This window comes from Mustela nivalis (genome assembly GCF_964662115.1).
Source record: "Mustela nivalis genome assembly, chromosome: X".
Lineage (NCBI taxonomy): Eukaryota > Metazoa > Chordata > Mammalia > Carnivora > Mustelidae > Mustela > Mustela nivalis.
The window spans coordinates 124,481,471-124,506,488 of NC_139040.1; the positions used below are offsets into that span (position 1 = coordinate 124,481,471).

Below are 25,018 nucleotides of genomic sequence, written 5' to 3' on the forward strand. Positions count from 1 at the left end.
ACTAAATCTGGAGTCCACGAGTTTCCAAACTACCCGAAACTTTCCATAACGGGACACTTGTTCAAGGGAGTTCAAGGGAGTCGAGAATAGAAGTTGTTCAACGGAGCTTAGAATACACCACAGGTTCTTTAGGGCTAAGGACCATGGATTGTTTGGTTTTCCTATTTTATAGCACAGCATATGCCAACTATTAGGTGTTAAGTTTCTTAATTCCTTTTGCAACTGAAGGGAATCAGCCAATGTAATAGTAGGTGCTTCATAAACAGCCGAATGAATACAAGATACTGGACTCCAAGGAAGAAGGTTAAAGCTCTTCGATTTCCCTTAAAGAGGTCAACAGGATGCACCTGAACCATGCACCACAAACCAACAGTTGCTCTACTTGTAGTTTCATATACTTGTGTGTGCTTTTCTATGTATCTGTACGTAGCTTCATGGCCTTGTAACTCCTTCGTTACAGAGGACAAATCTGGCAAAATAAAAATGTTTGTGAACGGCAATAGAAAATTCAAAATAAAAATAACAATAGTTTTATTGAACACCATGTTGTGTGCGTGCGCACACATTCTTCCAGTTGCCATCCCTACTTTTGTTGAGCTGACGGATTTCAGTGGGAAAACAGTTCTTTTAAAGGTATAAGGCATCCTGAGAAGCAGTAACACTGACCCAGCTTTCTGGCTGTGGGTGCGATTACAGGGCTGACTGGACTCACCAGCCAATGGGCTGGAGGCTGGCTCTTCACCAGCTGCAGGTCAAGCAAACCAGGAAGAAGAAAATGTGGGAACTCCAAGAGGCTGAAAGCACTGCTCAGGCCTTCTATGGGGTTGTAAGGTGAGGTCATAGGGTATTTTGTCAGGTCTGGGCTGAGATTAGAAAGTTGGATTATCATTTCATTACTGGTTAGAATCTATCTTTCTCAAATTTTCCACAAGCGATCTTGAGTCTACTTTTATCATCAGGAGGTTTTTTGAGAAATCATGTAATGCAAAAAAAAAGTGCTTCAGACTCATTAGAAAATGTAGTTCCTAAAAAGAACAATCCCTAAAACAAACAAGAAAACAATTTCCTGGAAATTTGCAGTAGTATGTAAATAGACAATAATATTTTGTATATAAAGTTTAGTTATAAAACTGTCAGAAATTCGGAGCTGTTTAAAAGTTCTTTGGGGGGTTCTCACCAAAATGGAATATTTTTAATGATTAATTTAAATGATTTTTGTCATTAGACACATTTCTTATACTTACTCTCCCTTTCTGCCATGCCTATAAATATTTTGGTGATCGAACCTTTCATATGCAATGACTTGCAAAAGGCAAATAACTGGTTAGTCTCAGGATATTTAAATCAACCAAATTTCTTTCTAGAGAGCATACTTAAAGTTTTAACACTTTGCTTTTAGTTCTGGCTAAACACGAAACAAAGCCTCTTTTAGAAAGATAGGGGAAGCATCAGGGTTAGGGGCTTTTTGTTTCCTTTTAAGATTCGAGTCGAAATTTAATAACTGGAAATCAATCTGGAACGAGAAATTATGTGTACCTAGCACCAAGAGAGACTGAAAAAATCTCTCTCCAGCTAAATCAGCAAGCAGTTTTCCCATGAAGGCTACGCAATAGATAGAAGTTCAGAGGGATAGTCTAACTGCAAATATCAGAAAATTGTGGGAGGTTTCATCAGGCTCACAGCAACTGGCATTTACTGCTCCCAGCTGACGGCCGCTCACTGTAAACACCTGTGACCACGGGCCAGCGCCCCACAACCCTGCACAGCCAGGGAGTGACTGCCCTCAGGAGCAGCCACCACCACCACCACCAAGGGACAAATGCCCCCGTACCCCAGCCCTTAGGTGGGATACCTCTGCAGCGTGTTCTCCACTGGCTTGCAGTGTTTCCCAGTGGGACCGAGCCCCAGTTGCCTACAGAGGAGACCGGCTCATTCCTGGCACCCCCATTCCCCCCATTTCCCTTCCACTTCCTTTCCCAGCATTTCCCAATATCGCCTCCCAGTGAACCACGTGCCCCCAAACCCTTGTCTTAAGTCCGGTGTCTAGAGGAACTCCAAGCCGAACTCCTTTCACATGGGGGAATTCGGATTATCGGGGCTTGTTCCCCTAGAACAAATTATAAAAGAAGACCTGTTTCCAAGGGAGTTTTGGCACAGGTTAACAAACAACATGTGACATGATTTCAAATATCTATAGGTTGCTTTAAGCCTCCTAAAGCGAGTTCAAATGGAGGGAGAGGGCTATAAATGAACACCAGTGAGAGCTTTGTCACTAATTCCCTGCACTGAGTTGGACCGAATCAAGAGATTTAGGGATATTGTGGGAGCAAACTTTCTGCTAATCCGTCCATCTGGGGGCACCTTGACTCCTCGCTTCTCCTCCTGGTCTTCCCGCGTATCTCACTCCCTCCTGAAAGTCCCCTCATTACTGAGCTCTCCTACAGAAAGGGAACTTGTTGAAGTCCCTTTATACTTCCAGCAAACACCCTGCTTGTGTCGAATCACAAGAGAAGTCAGGGTGCTACACTGAATTCAGCAGCCAAGCAGCCTGCTTGTCTCCCGACAGAACAGATGGGGGTGGCATTTTAGTAAGCAGGAACTGGGACACACTGGCAGATCACATGTTTACAGTGGGCAGCCCTGGGGCAGGGATTTCAAGCTTCCACAAATAGTCACCAGTATGCACCCAGAACTTAAGACAACGAAATATGATATTGGCTTCATTTGAGTAATCGCAGGAGCTGGTTTCTTTTTAACAGTTTCAAGAGATCAATGGTCAGAACAGGTGAGCAAGTCATTTCCCATAACATAAAATAGGATCGACGGAGGCCCATTCCCAGTGAGTAGCTGCTGAGTCTTTGATAATTCTGGATGTGACACCGACTGACAGTCTATGAGAAATTGACAGAAAGGGAAAACGTTACCTTGAGATGTGAAACCCATTATGAATGCCAGGGCATTCGTTAGTGGAGATACCCGAGGCTGCAGTGAGCAGATTTAAAGGATTCGAGAGGACAGGGGATTTCTGGGGCCGGGTAGCCTCTGCTCTCACCGGCGGGTGTAATTTCTGCTCTCACCTGGGGGGTGTAATTTCACACACCTGAGTTAGAGTCTCCTGTTCATGAAGCAAGAGCAGCTTGGTTCCGGCCCCTTCTGTCCTCTGCTCCAGCATGAGGGAGAAGTGTTCGATGCCTTTGATGGAAAGCTTTTCTTGAAGAGTCAAGATGACATCCTTATAGAGAAAACACGGACAAGATGCCATCAGGATGGGCAGAGCTCTCTCGCAGAGTTTACTGGGATGGAAAAGGTTGCACAGAGGGGCTTCAGGTGTCTGCACTGTGTACCTTTGGTTCATTCCGAAGCCTGATGCTCCTCTTCCTGACCTCGCCCACCACCCCAAATCACTATGGAGCTCAGAAACAGGGAGGCAACAGGTTGATCTAGCTGGAGGAGGTGCTTACTTGACTCACAGAGCTGATCAATCCACGGCGGAGGGGAGAGGGTTCAGGTCCCCTTGCTTCCTAATGGGGTGGTGATCAAACCTCTTCATAAAGTGGTCTACCCTTGGGGGTGGGCGAAATACCCCCCGCATGCCAAATCCAGCCCACCACCTGTTTGTTTGTGTAAATAAAGTTTTATTGAAACACAGTCACGTTCATCTGTTTCTGTACTGTCTATGGCTGCTCTTGCCCCTTGCATTGGCAAGAGAGACTGTGTGGTCTGTGAAGCCCAAGATATGTGCTGTCTGGTCGTGTACAGAGAAAGTTTGCTGACCCTTAGTCTATACTTCGGGTTTTTTGTTTTTGTTTTTGAGAGAGCGAGCACAAGCTGGAGGGGGGGAGGGGAGGGGCAGAGGGAGAGCGAGAATCTTCAGCAGACTTCACACTCAGCGTGGAGTCTCACAGGGAGCTCGATCCCACAATTCTGAGATCATGACCTGAGCCAAAATCAAGAGTCAGAGGTGGGGCGCCTGGGTGGCTCAGTCGGTTAGGCCTCTGCCTTTGTCTCAGGTCATGATCCCAGGGTGCTGGAATCAAGCCCCTAGTCGGGCTCCCTGCTCAGTGGGGAGCCTGCGTCTGCCTCTTCCTCTGAGGCTCCCCCTGCTCGTGCTCTCTCACTCTAGCACTCTCTGTCTCAAATAAATAAATAAAATCTTAAAATAATTTTTTAAAAAAGTCAGATGCTTAACCCACTAAGCCACCCAAGCAGCCAGAGTCTCTCTTGGTAAGGGCATGCGGTCAGGAATGTGGGCTCTGGAATGTGGGCTCTACTCCCAGCTCGATTTCACGGGAGCTGTGCAGCTTAAGGCAAGTTATTTACCTTCGAAGTGTCTTCATGTCCCTGCCTATAAACTGGGGATGCTACCAATACCTGCCTCAGAACAGATGTAAGGACTAAATGAGTTCACACAGAGAACACATTTACTGTAGCGCTATTTGATATAGAGGTAGGGGCTATCACAATACGCACACATTCGCTTTTACTTCACATCCCTGGGGAGAGAAGAAGGAGCAGGCTTTGTTAGCAATCTTTGGCAGGATTAAACATTTATGATGAGGTGGGTGTTCTATACATAAGCACTTGTTTACTGCATTGCAAAACAGATGTCTTTGAAAATGAAAAAAGAAACACCATTTTTTCCCCCATGTACTCGAAAACTCGTAAATGATCTCTCTTCAGGATGATTTATACTCAGATGCTAAAAATCCCAAGGAGCAGTGCTATTCCAGCCCGGGGCGATTCTACCTCACAGCAATTGGTAATTTCTGGAGACATCTATGGTGGTCACAAGGGGACTGGGGCTGCTCTCAATATTGAGGGATACAGCTAAGAATCTTACAATACCCAGGACATGCCCCACCACGAAGAGTTACCTGGTCCCAAGTACCAACAGTGTCAAGATAGGAAAACCCTGCAATACATACAGATTTGGTTGTTGTTGTTGTTGTTGTTGTTGTTGTTGTTTTTTAGCTCATCTTTTTGAAATTTTGTTTCTTCCCTGTAGACCTTTCTCAATTTCTTCAGGCCCCTTTAATGGTTGTTTTGCTGTTGTTTATTTTTTGTTATTAAGTAAATGCTACCCCAGTGTAAGGCTTGAACTCACAACTCCAAGATCAAGAGTGGCGTGCCCTACCGACTGAGCCAGCCCAGCGCCCTTCTCCAGGCTCCTTTAAAACAAGGACCCTCACACCTAATCACCACCTGAGACATCATTCAACAGAAATGCCTTGACTATATATTGAATTTCATAAAAAAAGACTCTCTGTGTCATAAGTTTTGTTCAAGGGCCAGAAAAGAACAAACAAACCAGCCTCTGTGTGGCAACAGATACTTTATAAAAGAGTCTCCTCAAACACCAGGGAGGACAGCGGAAAATCGATAGCAATAGTTTTTCCTCGCCGTGATTCTCTAGCAAGAATTCTGGCAATTTTTATTAACCAGTGTCGTATTCCTTTCATAACTCTACTTCTCTTTTACACCTCCCAGCCAACGTCTGCGGCCATAGTAAAGCTGTTGGGTGCGAGCACAGTGAGCTTGAACTTGCTGCCCTCTGTCTTCTCGGTGCCGCCCACCACCCTCAGGGAAATCAAACTCACTCACTCTAGTGTGGGTTCCCAAGACCAAGGCCAGAGGGAATGAACAACAGGACTCTCTTTGAAATCGAGAGGGATTTCGATGAAGGAATGTATTCAAGTCTTGACCTATATCTTCAGATGGGGCAGGTGGTCTAACAGCAAGGAGATTTCCTGACCACGTGACGTGGTAGCATAGACCAAGCTGCGGTGGCACAGGGAGATCTAATAATGTGGCCTGTGGGTTACCTTGGGGATCTGCAAAAACCGATGGCCTGGCCCGAGCACGTAAGCTGGCCACGCCCATTCATTTACATATTGTCTGAGTAGGAAAGGAGTCGTCTTGCCCAAAGAAACATTTGCCTCTCTGCTCCTGGCTCTTCGGGGGAGTGTCTGTCCACCTGAGAGCCGGAGAGACAGCCGAGAGCCTGTGCCCACGACGTGAGGGCCTTGGGCCAAATGTTTGCAGCGCGACGTCCGGAGGAGCGGGATCCTACAGTCAGGCCCACGGGGGCTCAGCTTGTCTATGTGGCCAAGCTCGGACAAAAACTCTGAACACCGAGGCTCACTGGAGCCTCCCCGGCTGGCAGTCCCGCAACCGTGCTGTCTCGTGCGATTGCTGGGAGAACGAAGGGGTTGGGAAATTCTAAGCTGGCAAACTCTCCTGCCCTCTGCACCTACGCCCACTGGTGGTTTTAACCTGGGTCCTCTTGCTGTGATGGAATACCACCGTGAGGGCGCCTGGGTGGCTTAGACCGTTAAGCCTTGGCCTTTGGTTTAGGTCACGGTCCCCAGGTCCTGGGATCGAGTCCCGCATTGGGCTCCCTGCTCAGTGGGGAGTCTGCTTCTCCCTCTCGCTCCGTGATCTCTCGCTTTCACTCTCTCACAAATAAATAAACAAATAAATAGAATCTTTAAAAAAACAAAACAAAACAAAACCCCGTAACTGTGCTTATAACAATTTGCCGAGTTCTGCAAGTCCTTCAAGTCAATCATGGAACCAGAGGGCGGACTTAAGGACCTCCGGAGCCCACCGTCTATGGCTGCTTTGCTGACACAACAGAACAGAGTAGCTTCGAGGGAGATCAAACAGGCCACAGAGCTGGAAATACTTAATCTCCTTCCAGAAGTCTGCCCACCTCTAGGCTAGCAGATCAATAATAAGAGTAACACATTGCTATCCACGGATTTTGAGTAGGAATAAAGGAAAAGGACTTTGTCAGTCACCCCCATTTAAAATGAGCGGTGTCGCACGAAGGTGATGGTTCAGTGTGGAAGGATTTGAGGATGGCTTATACGCTCCATCATCAATCTCGAACACTGTGCTCTCCATCACCTGCTACATCGGCACCTACTTCAAGCACTTCCAAACGGGCTGCTTGTTGGTATCACGGCAATAAGGGAACAGGCGTCTGTAGAAATGCTTCTACTTGTGCGGTCTATGCTGACTAATTTACAAAACCGAGAATGAGGGGTTGACTATTGACAGACATTTTTAACACAGACTTGATAGTCTCTTGATACATTGTTGTACAGATCATCACTAGGGACTTTTTTTAAAACCTCCATAAAAATCTCTTTTATTGTGCCATTTGAAGAAAGCCTATTTTAGGCTGCTGGAACATTAGGGAGCAATCAATTTCTGCACACACTTTTCTCCAATAAAAAAGAGAATATGCACTTTTTTTTCCCCAGGAAGAAAGCATGGGGGAAAAGAACCCATCTGCTTTGTTCTAATACCCTTTTTGTACGACTCACCTGTGGCTCCACAGTAATAGGACTGCTCTGTGACTCTTCCTTTTTACCCCTTCTCCTAAGAAGCATGCCTTATTTCTTTCTTTTTAGGCATTAATTTTATGAAATTGGTTACAGCAATTAAAAGCAAATGTTATCTTTATATCATCCTACCCCTTGTTTTTGCTGGACACCAAAGAAGCAGATAATCAATGAACAGCTAGCGTCTTAATCTTCCTGGGGGCTGACATTGCTAAGAAATTTTAGGCAGGGTGCCAAGCCTTCTTGGGGACCGTCATGCTCTTTTAATTACACCGGAGTTGCATAAAAATAACTCGCCCTAGTGGTTCATCACACACACACATACACACACACAGAGCAGAACCTTCTTAGTTTAAGCTTTTTTTTCCAGTTTGTTTTTAAGTACTCACACACTACCTTATTTGGAAGCAACCAAAAAAGTCTCAGAAAGAAACAGTTTGGCAAGAAGGTGTGGCCACATCAGGCTGACCGTGGGACTTTCAGGCCACACCTGCCAGTGTCCAGGTGAAGATCAGGGGGTCCGCTTACCTTTATGGAGGTGCTGCCATCAAAGCGAAATGATTTGGTCTGTCCATTTTCCAGATACACTTTCAAAACATTTGGCATAAAAAGAAGTGAATTATCCTTAACAGTTTCCTGTTTAATGACAGCAACAAACAAGAAGGTCAAATGAGCATTCTGCCCTTTGCAGAAGCAGTATCTATCTACAATGTATTCTAATCCCAACATGAAAAAAAAGTGTGGCGGGGAACTCTCTAGGGCTAAAAACTGTCCCTCCCGTGATATCTGAGTTCTGTTGTTCATAGCAAAACTCTTCTTCTCCAGCTACAAATAACTCAGTTGATGCAAATAAAAGAACTTTTTTTTTCCCATTTGAAAATAAATCCGTTGAATGTTTTTTTTTTTTAAAGATTTTATTTATTTATTTGACAGAGAGAGATCACAGTAGGAGAGAGGAAGGGAAGAGATCACAGAGAGAGGAAGGGAAGCAGGCCCCATGCTGAGCAGAGAGCCCGATGTGGGACTCGATCCCAGGACCCTGAGATCATGACCTGAGCCGAAGGCAGCAGCTTAACCACCTGAGCCACCCAGGCACCCCGTTGAATGTTTTTTAAAAGTCAAGGTTTCCCATCGGAAAACCCAATGAAGGAAATAATTCCTTTGTAATTGAACTACAGTGCTCAGGACAGCAAGGCCAGCCTTTGCAGAGCAGTCTATCTTGAAAAGAACGGGACCAGCAATGATAACCTTTGATGTGGTACCTTTGGCACCTGGTAGAGCTCATGCAAAGTGAGTAACAAGCAAGAACATGCTTGAAGTATACAGTTGTTTTAGGAAACAATTATTTTTTTTAAATTTTATTTATTTGAGAGACAGAGATCACAAGTAGGCAGAGAAGCAGGCAGGGAGAGAGAGGAGAAAGCAGGTTCCCTGCTGAACAGAAAGCCTGATGTGGGGCTCGATCCCAGGACCCTGGGATCATGACCTGAGCCGAAGGCAGAGGCTTAACCCACTGAGCCACCCAGGCGCCCCGGAAACGATTATTTTTAAGTAGGCTCCATGTTCAATGTGGGGCTTCAACCCATGACCCAGAGAGATCAAGAGTTGCATGCCCCCCCCCAACGGACTCAGGAAGGTGGAACAATTTTTAATCCATTTAGAAATGTTCCTTAAACTCAAAGGGGACATTTAAGGAATGGATGAGCATGGTAAAGGTTAAAACACTGAGTCTATAACAAACATTTTAACTCAAAAATAATTCAAGAAGAAATGCTTGGAACATGACCAGAAATGAACAAGAGAAATGTATTGCTTTCAATTTTCTCTTTAACTGAAAGTAGGGAGAGATGGCAGGGGAAGAAAGAAGGCATGTGGGATGCGCTCTGCCAATCCTTTCTCCCATGCAGCCGGTCACGGGGTCACAGAAGCCAACTGGAACTCAGCAGTCATGAAACTCTATGTCCCTTGTTTTACAGATGAAGAAACTAAAGACAAGATGTCCAGAGATTGGCTAATGTCCTACAGATAACCCATGAGATTCAATCCCTGGGTATTTCTGTAAGAGACTTTGTGCCTTTCACTTTCTGCTCCTTTCTCTGAGTTTCCTTTCTCTCCTTTCCCCTCCTGTGGACTTGACACCTGACTCCTTGCTACCCAACTCACCGAGTGGGTTTGGCTCCAAGGCCACATGAAGAGATATGCAGTGACTCAGTAGAGCAAGAGTAGGCTGGACATAAAGATGGTCCCAAAGGTTGAGGAACAGACACGTGAGTGAATGTCCCTGCCACACACAGGCCTGTGGGGAGACAGTGGGGGGGCTGCAGGTGATGACCGACCCTCAGAGCTGTCCTCACACACCAGCTGCCTTGAATGAGCCCTATTAGATCCAGGATGAAGTGAGACTGCCATAGCAGCTTCTAGGATCACATTCTTGCTAAAAATACATAAACTGATTGCCCAATCTCATGCTCGGAAGCTTGAAAAAAGATGAGCTAAGGGTGGCCTTCTGTGATAGTGTGATTCCTCTGTGACTGGTACCTTCCAGCTTTGTCTTGTAAGATGCTAACGGATGCTAACTACATCCAGAGGGACAGGGATACACTATGGCGGGCGGAACAGTGTGCGGTGAACAGGGGCAGAGGAGACGGGGTGGGAGATGGTGATTGGGAAGACAGGGGCCACAGCTGAAATGCTCCCAGGGCAGCACAGTGACAGCCCGAGGCCCCTCCCACAAGCATCCCATAATTGAACAGATTGGCCATCCAACCCCTGGACTCCAAGCGGGGCAGACATAGGTCAGAGAGTTTTGACAAGGACACACTTGGACCAGGAGGGCCTCGCTCAGGATGTGCAGGCCATGCCTTCAAATTCAGACCCAGGACCGCCCTCGGAGAAGACTTTGTGACCTGTCACGAGCAAGTCATGGATGAGATTTTGTCCTCGTGAGTTCATGTAAACTCCGCCACCAGCAACAACATAACCTTGACCACAAACGCTGGTATTTCTAAGCCTTACATGACTGCTTTCGAAAAACTAAAAACATGAGGCTAGATTTTCTTGGAGAAAAAAATGGAAACTCAGCCTCCAATTGATGTGTGCACTATTCATTTAGAAGATGAATTATGTTCCTGGGCAATCGTGATTTCCATCAAGACCTATGGATGAAGATTCGGGCTGTATATCTTTACTTCTGTTTGCATCTTCACCTCTTTCCCTTTTGATCAGTGAAAAGAAATGGAGACATTTAATTCTGAATAAGGAAAAACTTAAGGGAAGCCTTTCTCAAAATATATAATGGAAGCGTGCTCACTTGGCACAATGGAAAGAAGCACGTGGAAGGTTCAGAGGCCTATTTTACTCAACCTGGGGTGATGCCAGAGATCACAGACAATCAACTCCTCCGCAAAGTAGTGAGGTCTCTAACATTGGAAGCGTTCGAAGAAACACGGGACTACATATTCTGGATACTATAGAGGGAACCCATCAGGAGCAACATGGTCATCTCTCAAGCCCTTTGCAATTCTGAGATTTAGCAGCCCCGTGAAATCCAACCACGAATTCTCTATTGAGCATTCCAGAGGGGTGACTGGCTGTGCTGTGGGCAAAGCCCCTATTTCAGCCACTCTCTCTGAGCCGCAAGCAGGCAACGGTCAACTCACCGACACTTGGCCATTGATGATGACCTCCTCGGAGAACCGCACTTTGACCGGATTGGACTTTAATCTTGCCTTTTTGGCAGCACTAATAAATGCTGACTTGGGAGACTAGAAAAAAGAAAACACTGGGTATCATTATTGGGAACATAGAGCAAACCCTGGAGCAGTTGTTTTCTAGCTTTCTCCTCTCGTATATGCAATATTTCTGCTAAAAAGTACATTTGGTACATGTCCAATTTGAGGATGAAACACAAATCATGGAAGCAATCAAAACCCTGTCATGCTCATAAAGTAGGAGCTTTGATTTAGTCAAACAGCGCGCTCTATGTTCTTGCTGAGCACCTTCCCAAGGATCTTTTTATTTTTCTTTTTTTGAGAGGAGAGAGGGAGAAAGAGAGCAGGGGCAGAGGAAGAGGGAGAATCTTAAGCAGGCTGTATGCTCGGCGCAGAGCCCAACACAGGGCTCATTCTCACAACCCTGAGATCACGGCCCGAGCCGAAATCAAGAGTCTGACATTCAACCGACTGAGCCACCCGGCTGCCCCACTCAAGGATCTTTTAAAATAATGCCTGCAAAAGTCACAAACCGTGCTTTGAATATAGAGCTTTGAGCGCAACATGGAGGGTGAAATGTTGGTCAAAGGTAATGTTGGGTTCATGTCGAATTGATCACTCATTATTTTAAAGAGGTGGAGAAGATTCACTAATAGTTCTAAGGTGATCGATAGTCCCACTGTTATTCACACAAAGGGTTTAAGGGCGTGTGAACAAGCAAGAGCGCACACACACAAAACACACCCACTTTATGTGCCCCAAACTTGAATTTCAGCCTCTTGCTGGTAATCTGTCATCCAGAGTTCTTGCAGGATGGGGCAGAGACCACTTTGGCTTACAATTGAATGTTGGCTTCATATTCTGTCTCACTGTAAAGGTTCTTCGTAGAGTTGACCCTTCAACAACATAGGATCCACTTACGTGTGGATTTTGGGGGGAAAGTACAGTACAATATCATAAATGCATTTCCCTTTTCAAAATTTATATTTATTTTATTATTTCTTTAAGTAATCTCAACACCCGATGTGGGCTCAAACTCATGATCAACAGTCAGATGCTCTACTGACTGAACCAGCCAGACACACCAACATAGCTTCCTTATGATTTTCTTAATAATATTTTCTTTTCCATAGCTTGCTTTATTCTAAGAATACAGAATATAATACATCGAACATACAAAATACGTGTTTACATTATCGGTAAGGCTTCTGGTCAACCGTAGGCTATCAGCAGTTAAGTTTTGGGGGACTCAAAAGTTACATGCAGGTTTTTGACTGCATGGGAGTTGGTGTTCCCAACACCCACGTTGTTGAAGGGTCAATTGTATTGTCTTTTGTTGGAAAGGAGCTGAGTGACTCAAGTTTTCTTCCTCAGAAACTAAACGTGCAAGAGGGAAACTTGCTCAGAAGTGTACTGTGATCCAGAGCGAACTCCTGCTGCACAGTTCACCCCATCTGAGAATCATCCTTCTTGCAGAATTTTAATGAAGCCTGAGGAGAAGGGAGCTCACATTTAGGAGGTGTCCACTATGTTGCAGGCACCATTTGTTTATTTTAAAAAGGACCACATTCTCTACTGAATCTAATAAACAGGAAAATATTTAGTTTGAATCATGAAATTGCTACTTGATAGATTAAAATTGTCAAGCACTGCAAATTGCAAATTGCAAATTGTCCAACCTAATCGTTTTTGTGGTATGTGGTCCCAAGAGGTTCAGGCTGTTGTGGAAAGAATCCTAGAAATTGACTCGAGAACAAACATAGAGGCTCGACTTTCTGTACCCTGTATTAATCTCAGGGCACAAAAGCCAATTAGGGGGTCCCAAACTTTGAATTTTGAGTAAAAATGAAAAAGGTTCCCATCTTTGTCAAATGCAAGTGTACTTGAGATCAATTAAAATGATATGATAAAATAGAGAAATGAAATGACAAATCCATACAATGGAGTATTAGTCAGCCATAAAATGGAATGATGTTCTGGTTTGTGCTACAACATGGATAAACCTCAGGAACATTATGTTGAGTGAAAGAAACCAGACACAAAAGGCCATGTATTGTAGCATTGGACTCCATTTCCATGAACTGTCTGGAACAGGCAACTCGATATAGACGGAAGGTAGAATAGTGGTTACCCCGGGCAGGTGAGGACAATGGGGAGTGACTAACATCTGCGGGGCTTGATTTCCTTTTGGGGTCATGAAAAGGTTCTGGAACAAGACAGCAGCGACTGTTGAACAAGATGGTGGACATACTTAATGTCCCCGATTTGAATGCTTTAAAATAGTGAAAATGGTAGATTTATGTTATGTGCATCTTCCTGTAAAAAGATAAAATCGCTGTTGGCACTGTGTGTGCCTGTTCCAGGGAGGAGTTTTGCTTGAATACTGGACACAATCCTGTTACCTTAAGTTTCCCTCCACACCCATCCCACCTGCTGCGCTCATCCGTGTCTTAGGGGACAGGGTGGATGAACAGATGGTTTGGCCGCTGGAGCTTTAATTTCCCTGTTTATGCAAGATGTTTGCAGAGAAGGCTGACCTCTTGGAACACAACAAAAGAAAACAGAACCAAGAACTCAAAGCTCTAAAGAACAACATGTTGACATGTTCAATATGACTTTTAAAAGCCCCAGTCCAGGGCGCCTGGACGGCTCAGTCTGTGGGGCTTGTGCTTCTTGATCTCCGGGTTGGGAGTTCGGAGCCCCATGTTGAGTGTAGAGGTTACTAAAAAAAAAAAAAAAAAAAAAAGTCCTACTATAGAGCTTAAGGGATGGGATGGTGGTGTTCTCCTCGGATCGCTGTAATTATAGGCTGAGTTTGGTAATGATTAACGAACAAATCGTACAGTAGTGAGTTCTTTTGCTTTCGATATGCCACTTTTTAGCTGAAGGGAAAACATTATTTTCTCTTAATGATTTTAGGCAGGCGATACTTACACTGGCACAATGGGTTTCACACAAAGGGAGTGGGCTGTCAGAAAGCTACCGAGAACAGAAGCTACTAATTAGATAAGGGGCTCAAGCTTTGAAGCCCCCCCCCACACCAACCACTGCCGCCCCGGGCTCTAGCATCCTTTATTCATGAAGGCTCTCATGTGTGCTCAACATGCCAGATACAGAGGTTGATTCCCCTGTGCATCTGAATCTTTTAATATAGCACTTTGCCACGTTTTCCTGAAATGATCTATGTCACTCATTGCCTCAATAAAAAAAGCACTTCACAGGGGCGCCTGGGTGGCTCAGTGGATTAAGCCTCTGCCTTCAGCTTAGGTCATGATATCGGGATCCTGGGATCGAGACCCGTGTCGTGGGAGGGGGGGGGTCCCTGCTCAGCAGGGAGCCTGCTGTCCCCTCTCTCTGCCTGCCTCTCTGCCACTTGTGATCTCTGTCAAATAAATAAATAAAATCTTAAAAAAAAAAAAGCACTTCACAAGGACACTTGGGTGGCTCAGTCGGCTCAGCATCTGCCTTCGGCTCAGGTCATGATCCCAGGGTCCTGGGATTGAGCCCCACATCCAGCTCCCTACTCAGTGGGGAGTCTGCTTCTCCCTTTACCCTCTTGCCTCCTCCCCAGATTTATCTGCCCTGCCCTAACCACAAACCTGATGAACGAGGAGAACCAGCCAGGAACTAGATAGCTAAGGAGTTAAGTAAATACTATTCTATGTGTATTTTGAAGCCAACAGACTTGGGATAAAAGGCCGAGAATTCAGGCCAGGGCATTTTTCTTATTCCAGATTTGCGACTATTTTATGTAATTGACATATGTTTCAAAAATTACTTTTGGGTAATAAAAACATAAGCTCCTCAAGTCTGAAGGTTACCGAATTAGAGTCAACAAAATAATGGCTTATTCCACTGGCTGGAGTTACATGTGGCATGCGGGGTACGTAATCCCATCACAACTGCGGTTTTCACTCTGATCTTCTTTTGCGCCTCAAAAAACATACAATGTACACCCCTCAGAACCCGATGAGTTAATTCTGAGCAACCTGCAGGCCCGTAGGTGCTGATCACAAGCACTTCCTATCCTGTAGTGGAAATGACGAGTGATTACCATTTAAAATAATCAGATTCCCCTGCTGTTAATTAATTTAAGATTAGAAGGGCTCTAATCAACGTCTTTCCAAATCTGCTGTTGCTTTTGCTGGGCTTTTAGAGGCTCAGAAGTCACTAGAACATCGTTTGGAAAAAAAAAAAAATTACCTAAATAAGATAAAATTTCTGAGGGTAAAGCATAGGGTCTTACATTTACAACTCCTATATGTCTACAGTACTCTGTACGTGGAAGGTAGGCATGGAGTAAGTATGTGGTGAAGTCTGAGTTAGCCCACAGTTATCACCGGGTCACTTAGCGTGGAGTTTCCCCAGAGCAGCGCCTAAGACAAGGACTGACAAGCAGGAAGCTGAATGGGAGGCGCTCCCAGGAAACACGCATGGATGACCAGGAGGAAGGAAGAGTGACCCAATGAAGCATCCCACAAGCCTGAAACTGGGCTGGCGTGACACACGGCAGGAGGATCTGGTCTGGACTCTGGGACTATCTAACACATGGAGGCTCCCATAAGGAGATAGGTAGTCTCTCCCAGGTGTGTGGAACATAGTAGAAGTTGGGCAGGAAGGAGAAGCAGGAAAGCAGGTCCCTCAGCTCTCGGGTCCAGAAAAAAGCCGAGTGAATGAAAATCATGATCGCGCCAGCCTACAGAATGGACAGTAACTTATCCCAAGTGCCACAGAGCCAGCACTGTGTAATGGGAGGGAATTGAAGAATTTCAACAGTCTGTTTCTCAAGCCTCATTACACTAGGAAGTTCTGGAAGTTCCAGATTTGGGAATGTGGGAGGTAAAGTCAAAGGAAAGGAGGAAGGAGACAGCAAGAAAGCCCTGGAATAAAACACAGAGTGCGAGGAAAGAAGATGGTGCAAAAGATGGAATAAAATCCACCAGAGACCCAGAAATTTCTTCTTCAGAATGTCATCATAATGGAAGGGGGGAACTTCTCACTAGATATAGATAAAGACTTCTACGCAAAGGTGTTGTGTGCAGAATTAGAAGGGAAGACCACTGAGATCAGTATGAGAGGCTTAATAAGAGGGTGTTGGCTAAGTAAATCTTGGTTCAATGTAATGCTTTCCAGCCATGCATACGATGCTGATAAAGAATTCTCGATGGTATGAAACCATGTTTATGACAGACTAAGTGAAAGGAGCAGAATAAACTCAATGTCCAAGATCTCCACTAGTGACAAGGCATCTATCACATGACTGGAAGGAACCAGGCCGAGAGTTTACACTGCTCGTCTCGGAGGAAAAGATGGGCTGACGTATATTTTTTTGCTCTCGTGTGTGTTGCCTTCTATACTTCCACAATTTTTCTCTAAGAAATAAAGGAAACATGGCAGAAGGGGAGAGCCATCTATAACACCTCAAAAACAAGGCAGCAGCCTGTGAAGAACGACTTCTCAAAAGCCTCAGGAATCAATGAATACTGTTATGCTGAAAAAAATAAATTAATTAAAAAAAAAGCCTCAGGAATTTCCACAGCAGGGACCATGTGGAGTGACGTAAGAAGGGGCGAACACTGGTTCTCTGTCTTGACGGGGCCTTACTAGGCAGAAGAAATACAACATAACAAATGCTGGCCGGCAGGTTACAGAATAAATTAAAATGCTAATTTTTACTTTCTGCAATAAAAGCAGAATTTATACATGTTCTTTCAGCCTGGGGGCCCATCTGTTTCAGGATGCTGATCCTGGCTGCCGAGAGAAATGGTCAGCAAGAAGGGTTTGGCTAGGCCGAGGAAGTATTGGGGTAGGATATGTGGTGGGCTTTTCAGGAAGGAGGGCTAATCCAGGGAAGTCAAAGACGAGGATGCCACCCAGTGACCTAGCAGGGAGAGAGTGCTACGAGGCGCAGAGGTGCAGCTATTGGCCAGAAGAACACACAACACTCGCTCCTGAAAGTTGTGGTCAAATGTTGACTTTCATTATAGCACAAGAGCAACAGCCACCTGAACTCCTGGAAAGTTCCAGATGATCTATTATAGGAAGTTCCATGAATCACTGGTAATAATGAGGATTCATATGAATAACCAGTCACGCGCACTCGAAACCAGCAAGCAAAGCCACAAGACACAACCCTTAACTTAAATGCCAAAGTCCTTGTTCTTTCTCCAAGTCTACTGCATGGGGTAAAACATTACCTCACATTGCAAAAATAACCTGGTTTTGGAATACAATGGTTCTGATCTCGCATGTCTAAGAGGTTACAAAGTGGGAAGAGGGAAGCCAGGAGACGCAAGGTGAACTTGAAGTTTCATTAGGAATTTGTAGTGGGCCAACCACTTGGTTTTTGTAGGCATTTCTGTTGGCTTCACTCAACCTATTTGTTCCCTGCAAAGAATGAGGAAACATGGATAGATTTGAAGCGAGTGTGAATGACACTCTGCTTAACAGAAACCATGTAGCTGTTCTTTCTCTGGAAGGAAGCACGGAATTATGAGACAGCAGAGCAGGGAAGCCCTTGGACGTGAGTCAGTGTGAGAAGCGAGACAGATTTGGAAGTCCGAGCAGGTGCGGGACTGACCTGTTCTATTGCCGAGAACTGGATCTCAAATCTCAGTTCTCTTACGTCCCATTGTCTCCTTGGTTTTCAAATCCAGACATGCATGTGCAGTTGTGGCACACACAGGGACCACGAGCAACAGTCCATAGTAAACTAAGTTTTTATTGTAAGTAGCAATGTCCCGGATGGCACAGTTTGTTGTCTTGCTTAGTTCTATTTGTCATCGTATCACAATCTGGAACACTTTTTTTCCCCTGCCTGAAATGCTGAGGCCACAGTGCTTCCAAGGAGGATGCTGGGACACGGGAGAGGAAGAGTTTGGTCAGGAGACGGAGAATGACCCTTAGCAGAGCCTCCAACTCCACGGGGAAGGAAGTAGAAGTTTAAACAGTTGGGAATCTCTGCCAATCCCTGTGAAGGCCATGCAAGGTACTGATGGTAAACCTTTGTGGGAAAATCTGAAGGACTTTGCCTTGGTATTTTTGAGCTCAACTCCCAATGTACGGACTTCACAAGCGACAGCAAATCTATAGAAATGGGCAACCAGTCGTTGCCTGGGATTGAGGGTGCGAAGGGGGTATTCACTGTAAATGGGAACGAGGATCTCAATGGGCTGAAGGAAGTGTTCTGGAACCGGACTGTAGTGATGGCTGCATACCTCAGTAAATTTTATACAGAGCATTGACTTGTATGCTTGAAATGGGTGGATTTTAGGATATACAAATTATACTGTGATAGAGTTGTTTTAAAAAAAAAAATCATGGCAACCCAAGGCAGTACTCCCCATCCTCCTGACCAAGGCTGCTGAAATCAAATTCTGACAGCCGTGTTTCCTCTAATAGCCACCTTTAAGTGTGTGTGTGTGTGAGGGGCCTCCCTGAAATATCTACCAAAATAATTAGAAAGGAATATGGAAAAGAATTATGCTAGAACACCCTACAATTAAACATTCCCATTCCATTTGCGATTCTCAAGCAAGAAACAATAAGAAAGTCTTGAGTCTTGTGTGATTTCCAGATGTGAATGCCATTGACTGAGAGCTGGTTTTCCAGATATATAGAAAAGGCGTTACTTTCCTTTCTTGCTGCGAATGGTTTTGCTACCATGGTGCATAAAAACACAAATAATGAAGATTTCTGAACTCATATTGTGAGTGCATGCTGTTTTTCTCTGCTGTTAATTCATTGTCACGGTTTCCCCAGACTGGGAGGAGGGGAGACTGGATTCCTGGGATCTTACAGCGGCACTTTTACTCACAGGACACTTACAGGGTAAGGCTGAATGACAGTGAGGAGTATCGATTCTTTGCAGCTTCTGAAAGAGAAGAAAAACAAACATATTTATGAAATGCGCAGAGGCCAGGCTCTCTATGACAGCGTTCTTTTGAAATGCGACGTGTGATGTGTTGGCGAACATTTCTGGGGCTCTCAGGCGCAGTAAATCAAAAAGCTCAAAAATGGGCTTTCAGGCCTCAGAGAAAACCAAAATCAAGTGTTCACCCAGTGTAACAAACAGCCTGATTGAAAGCTTCCCATGCGGTGTATGTTGGGCGCTATCATCTGTGATGCCAAACAGCAGGGCTTTGAAATAACACTCGCCCAGGGAAGGACTGTTGCAGAAGCCTGGTCTCCGTCAGTCCTTGTGCTTCCCGCTACCCTCCACATTCATTCTCCCCCTTTGATTTTAATTTTCTAGAAAGGGAATCGATTTCTTAAAAATTCGTACCATCGTTATCTGCTCAGGGTCAGCAGCACAAAAGCGAAGTGTCAGTGTGGGTTTCTTGTGTGCAAACAGCATCCCGCAAACATCACTTCCCCACGCCGGGAGGCCCCCTGGGTCCACGGTGGCAATGCCCAGGATGTTGGGGTCCGAGCTATTTCAGACGGGTGCCGGCTGGGAAACTGTGTTCCTGCTAGGGGATGCCTTGTAGCGGAAAGCAGAACAAGGCAATATCATGGTTTATTTAATTTCCCTCAGACAACCCAATCCTGATAAATAACTCAACTCCTCAGGGAAAATCATGCTGTGGGTGTAACAGTTTTCCTTCCTTCCCTTTTCATCCATACGAGGAAGGTCTGTTGCCACTTTGTGGAGGAGATGCGGACTTCCTACTACTTCAGGGTTTAATGAACACCTGCTTTTGTGATTTACTGTCCACGTGAATAAAGTAAAGGGAATCCGTGGCAAGGCTGTTCCCTGGAAGAAGCCACGGCAGATGGTATTTCCAGCAATCTTTGTGCTGTGGTGGGCACCCTCCCCTCCAAGCTAGTTCCGGCCACTGGCCACGGCAGCGCTGGGTGGGGGCTGGGAGGTGGGGAGTGCAGTGGGGGAGGAGAGCAAGAAACAGCAGAGAAGGGAGGGGTAGAAGTCAAGAAACTCGAAGAAGTGTCAGGACATTTCAGATGACGGTAAAGCTGGAGGACCGGCCGCCCCGCCCGTGGGCTCCCACGAGTTCCCAGTTGCCAAGGGTGGGTGGAAAGCTCCAGCACCAAGTGTGGCAGCCAGAATCGCCATTAGATGGGGAAACAGAGCCACGGCACGCCCACAGCGGAGTGCCGCAGATACAGGGAGTGGTTGCGCGTCGCGGCTGGCTGTGTGGACAGGGGCAGCCCTTCCGCCAGGCCTTGTGGCATCACTAGGCAAACCTCAGTGTCACATGCACTATGACCTCAGCCTTATCATTCTGGTTTAGGTCCCAAAGAAATGCTGCTGCTGGACTTTAAGGGCTGGGGGAGTTGGGGATGTTGCCGGGGTGGGGGGTGGGGTGAAAGGCTAGAGAGCAGGTAGGGCTCCAGCCACAGGAGAGTGGCCATGGACGTGCGCGGATGGCCAGCACCCAAGGACGGGGCGAGAAGAGGCAGGAGCTTAGCTGCGCTTGGTAACTCCGGCGTTGGCGCAGGGCAAGAAACCGGGCCCGGTGCGCAACAGAATACCCTCGGCAAAAGTGCAAAACACATGCACACACTAAAGGACACACTAAACGCGTTCGAAGGGATCTCTGTCGGGCGAGAGAGAGAGAGAGAGGGCAGGCGTGAATAAAAATAAGCAACATCAGAGGAGAGGGGCCTTCCGTGGGTCTCTGATGATGCTTTCTAGCCTGAACGGATGAGTTTGATGAAGTCCACTGTCTGCACGTATGGTTTCATAAAGAACTTGCAATTTGGAAGAGGATGAAGAAAGGTGGGGTAGACGTACATTAGCGAACTCGCGAACTGCTGAAGGGGAGGTGGCTCATGGAGCTTTTTGAAGTAATCCCTCATTTGCTCACAGACAGCGGAGGACCCGCTGCCCAGCTCTTTTGGGGCCATCCCAAGGCAGGGGACCTAACCCCATCGCCCAGCCCCCACTGTCTCCATACAGGTGTCTGCGTGAGAGGAACACTCAGAAGGCAACACAAGTATTGCTTCTCAGCTCTCCCTGGAGTTCCTCTTGTTCGAAGGGACCAAGGAACGCCCAGCAGATGAGAGAAAGGATCCAGTTGACCGAAGCCTTTGTGCACACGGCCACTGCGGTAGTGGGCGTGCCCTGCCCAAGGTCCGCCCCCAGGGCCCTGGGGAGCCGTCGCTGGGCCCAGGGATCTGTGCTCGGGGCACAGCTGATTGGACCCAGAGGTTGGAGAGAGCCAATCAGATTTCCTCTCCGCAGGATCGGAACTAAGACACCCAAGACTCCCAACAGGGAGCTGAGGGTCAGTAATGGCTGAGCAAGAGGGGAGGTGGCAGGGGCGTGTCCTCCCCTGTGCAGTTCTGGCGCCCACTGTCTTATTAGAAAGAAAACAATTGATAGGAAAATCTCAATCGAAATATTATCAGCTCTGTGAACGGCCTTTCATTTCCGTGTTCTTTCATCTACAAGTACTTAATTATCCCCTGTCAGATGTGAAGAATGAACTCCATAGCGCTTTGGGTCCCGTAGGGTTTCTCACTCAGTCCTGTCAGGGGTGAAACGGCAGCAGGAGCAACCACAAGGGCGCCCTCTGGGCTCATGAGTTACAGGAGGCCACGGAGCCACCCGAGGCCTTGGGTCAAAAGACATCGCTCACCTTTGCGCACCAAGGCAGGGTGCCACAGACCTTTGAAGGAGGTACTGAAAGCCAGGGTTTAGGGCCTTTAACATTGTATGCACCTGGGAGCCGGGCTCATTACTTAATTAAAAGCAACAACAAAAGGCAACCGGGAGAGTTTGGTGGAAGCAACATAACCCCTAAGAATAGAGATGTTTTCAAAATCCCTACCCTTCCACTGAGGCAGGCCTACGGGATGCAATTCCTGGGGCCAGGATGTGGAAGACACAGTAGAAATGGAGCCCTGGGGTCACTGAATAAAGGCGTCTGGCACATCTGAGCCTCTATGGGGGTGACAGTACCTGGGCAGGGGCAGAGGTGCAAGGACAGAGCCAGCCTCTGGGTTCTCTCTGACTCCAGGTGCTGCGGTTGGAGCCACACAACAGAGAAGTCTTCCAGGAATCCACAAACATGTCCACAAGGGAAAGAGTCAACCTTTTTTTTTTTAAGGTCCTATTTATTTATCTGAGAGAGACCGTGAGCATGAGCAGGGGGAGGGGCAGAGGGAGAGGCAGACTCCCCACTGAGCAGGGAGCCTGACATGGGGCTCTATCCCGGGACCCGGAGTTCATCACCTGAGCCGAAGGCAGCTGCTTAACTGACTGAGCCACCCAGGAGCCCAAAAGTGAATGTGCATTATCCTCTGTAGATAAGAGGACACCGATGCCAGATGACATTGGTGCCAATCAAGTGAAGCTTTTCACTTCACTGTCCTGGTCCCATTTCCATACGGAAGGAGCCAAAGCTAGAGAAGAAGGTTAAGGAATGCCCCTTAGCCCACTGCAGGCATCCCAGGCGCAAAACAGGGGCAGGGAAGGCATTTGTGGAGCTGGGAGTTTCGATTCTTACGTGACAATTGAATGTTTCAACTACTGATTACAAGCTGCTGTGATTACGAGTGTACAGGACACTGGAGAATTTCCTTAAACCTGCTTGAGATATGGATGGGGCCTGCCTGAGGCTTTGAGAAGGGCTAAGGAAGAGCGGGCTCTGGTGAGCTGTCATGAATGGGCAGTGGGGAGGAAGAACCACAGTTGCTGGAAGATTCCACCCTGAGACCCGTTGGCTACACTCCTCTCCAACTTCTCCTTCCTCCAACTGACTTGAGTAGATAGTGTTCTTTGAGTCCAAACAATCCTTGACTGAGGGCTCAGAGCTCTAAGGAAAAAGCAATACAAAGGAAAACACAACAGTGAGGGACAAGAGGCGCTGGGGCAGGCAGGAGGCGGGATGGGCACACAAGGCTGTAGGAAAAATGCTAATTTCCTCCAGAGCGATGCCCAGTGGTCCCATATTCATTTGTTTACTTCTGGAAAGGGAAGCAGATATTCCCAGCTCTGGTGCAGTCTGTTCGGAGCAGACAAATGCCTGGAGATGGAACTCGCTAAGCATCTCAGACGCTAAGCAAATAACCACAGAAATGGGATTAGCTCTGTATCGCTGCTGTGATAAATAAACACGAACTTAGTGGCTTAAAACAACACAAGTTCATTACCTTATAAAGAATGGAGGCCCAAAGTCTGAAATGGGCCTCACTGGGCTAAAGTCAAGGTGTCAGCTGGGCTGCACTCATTCTGGGAAACTTCTTAGCTTCTAGAGCCTTCCTGTATTCCTTGACTCATGGCCCCTTCTTCCATCTTCAAACCCAGCTGCATAGCACCTTCCAGTTTCTCTCTGACTCTCTTGCCTTCTTTCAGTTATAAAGACCCTTCTGATAACATTGGGTCCACCAGGATAATCCAGGACAATCCCCCCATTCTTAATGGAATCACAGGTACAGTCACAGGCTCTAGGGATTAGGTTGTGCACATCTTTGGTGGCTGGCTGGGTGGCTCAGTTGGTTAAGCATCTGCCTTTGGCTCAGGTCAGGATCTCAGGGTCCTGGGATCAAGCCCTGAATCGGGCTCCCTGCACAATGGGAAGTCTGCTTCTCCCTCACCCCTACTTCCCCGCTCCCATTTGCTCACTCTTGCTTTCTCAAATAAATAAATAAAATCTTCAAAAACAATTTTTTTTTTTTTTTTTGTCACGAGCCTGTCATCAAAGTGTTGCCCAGGGCTGAGGTCTCATCCGAAATCTCAATTGGGAAGGACCCACTTCCAAGCACACTTCTGTGGTTTGGGGCAGGATTAAATTCTTTTTTGAGATATTGGACCAAGGGTCTCTGTTCCTTGCTTGCAGTCAGCTAGAGGTCACCCTTCATTCCTTGCGACATGGTAACTTGATTCAGCAAAACCAACAAAGGAGAGTTGGCTGGCAAGATGGAAGTTACAATGTTGTATAATATAATCCCAGAAGTGACATCCCATCACCTTTGCCATATTCTATTGGTGAGAAGCACATCAAAGACCCCACCCATACTAAAAGAGAGTGGAATGCACAAAACTATGCATGTCCAGAAGCGAAGATTATTGGGCCCATGTTGGATTCTGTCTGCCACACTAACAGAAAGATTCATAACCAAGTAACTGTAAGTATCCAAAAGTGGCCTCTGCCCATAAATTCACCTCACATGAGTTTTTTTTTTCATGGTAAGAAATATCAGCAAAAAAGCATTGTTCGGTATACTCAGTTAATTTAAAAAATGGGAAACATTTTTCAAAATATGTCTATTACATTGACGGCATTTAAAGTTTTTGTGCCTGGAGTGCCTGGGTAGCTCGTTGGTTAAGCATCTGTGTTCAGCTCAGGTCATGATCCCTGAGTCCTGGGATCAAGTCCTGCATTGGGCTCCCCACACAGCGGGAGCCTACTTCTGCCCCTCCCTCTACCCACCCACCTGTGCTCTTCCTCACTCTCTTGCAAATAAATAAAATCTTAAGAAGTTTTTGTGCTTGAAGTAACTCTCTGTAAAGTTCCTGAAACACAACCTAGCTTGGTTTTAACTTTACCGATTAATGAAAGATGAAGTTATTTAAATTGAAATAAAATATTACAGTATGTTATTTGTCATCCAGACTGGAAATGTGCTTTTCTCCTGTTTTTCTCACCTATAATTATTTCATTAAAACCTGCCAGACAATTAACTTCATAATGTTTTAGACCTTTTAGAATTCCTAACCCCAAGATCCTGGCTGGCAGTTGCGGAAATCTAAGCCATTTTAAAATCGCTTCAGCAGAAAGATTAGACTGGAGAGTGGAAGATATTACATTTCAGTAAAGCAGATAACTTCCTTTTACGGAGGTCTGAAACAGCTGGGAATGTTAAAAAATACAGTTAGGGGCATGTGTAGAGAAGTATTATTTCATAATAAATTCCAAGTGAATCTTCTACTTTTAAAGAATAGCTTCAAAGGGCAGTACCAATAGTTTTGAAATAGTTGAGTTTGTTAAAAAC

The 25,018-nt window shown here is 46.1% G+C and overlaps 1 protein-coding gene across 8 annotated transcripts in view; it reads right to left on the reverse strand.

The window, feature by feature from the left end:
• The window catches only part of FRMPD4 (FERM and PDZ domain containing 4), an 849,154-nt gene that overhangs the window by 27,163 nt on the left and 796,973 nt on the right, over nt 1–25,018 (reverse strand). For all 8 annotated transcript variants that reach the window (XM_082717071.1, XM_082717070.1, XM_082717077.1 and 5 more), the window contains 4 exons: nt 18,887–18,932; nt 11,009–11,113; nt 7,878–7,985; nt 3,101–3,232 (listed from right to left, as the gene is read on the reverse strand). In XM_082717071.1, coding sequence (XP_082573197.1) covers nt 3,101–3,232; nt 7,878–7,985; nt 11,009–11,113; nt 18,887–18,932 — 391 coding nt within the window. The remainder of the gene's footprint in view (nt 1–3,100; nt 3,233–7,877; nt 7,986–11,008; nt 11,114–18,886; nt 18,933–25,018) is intronic.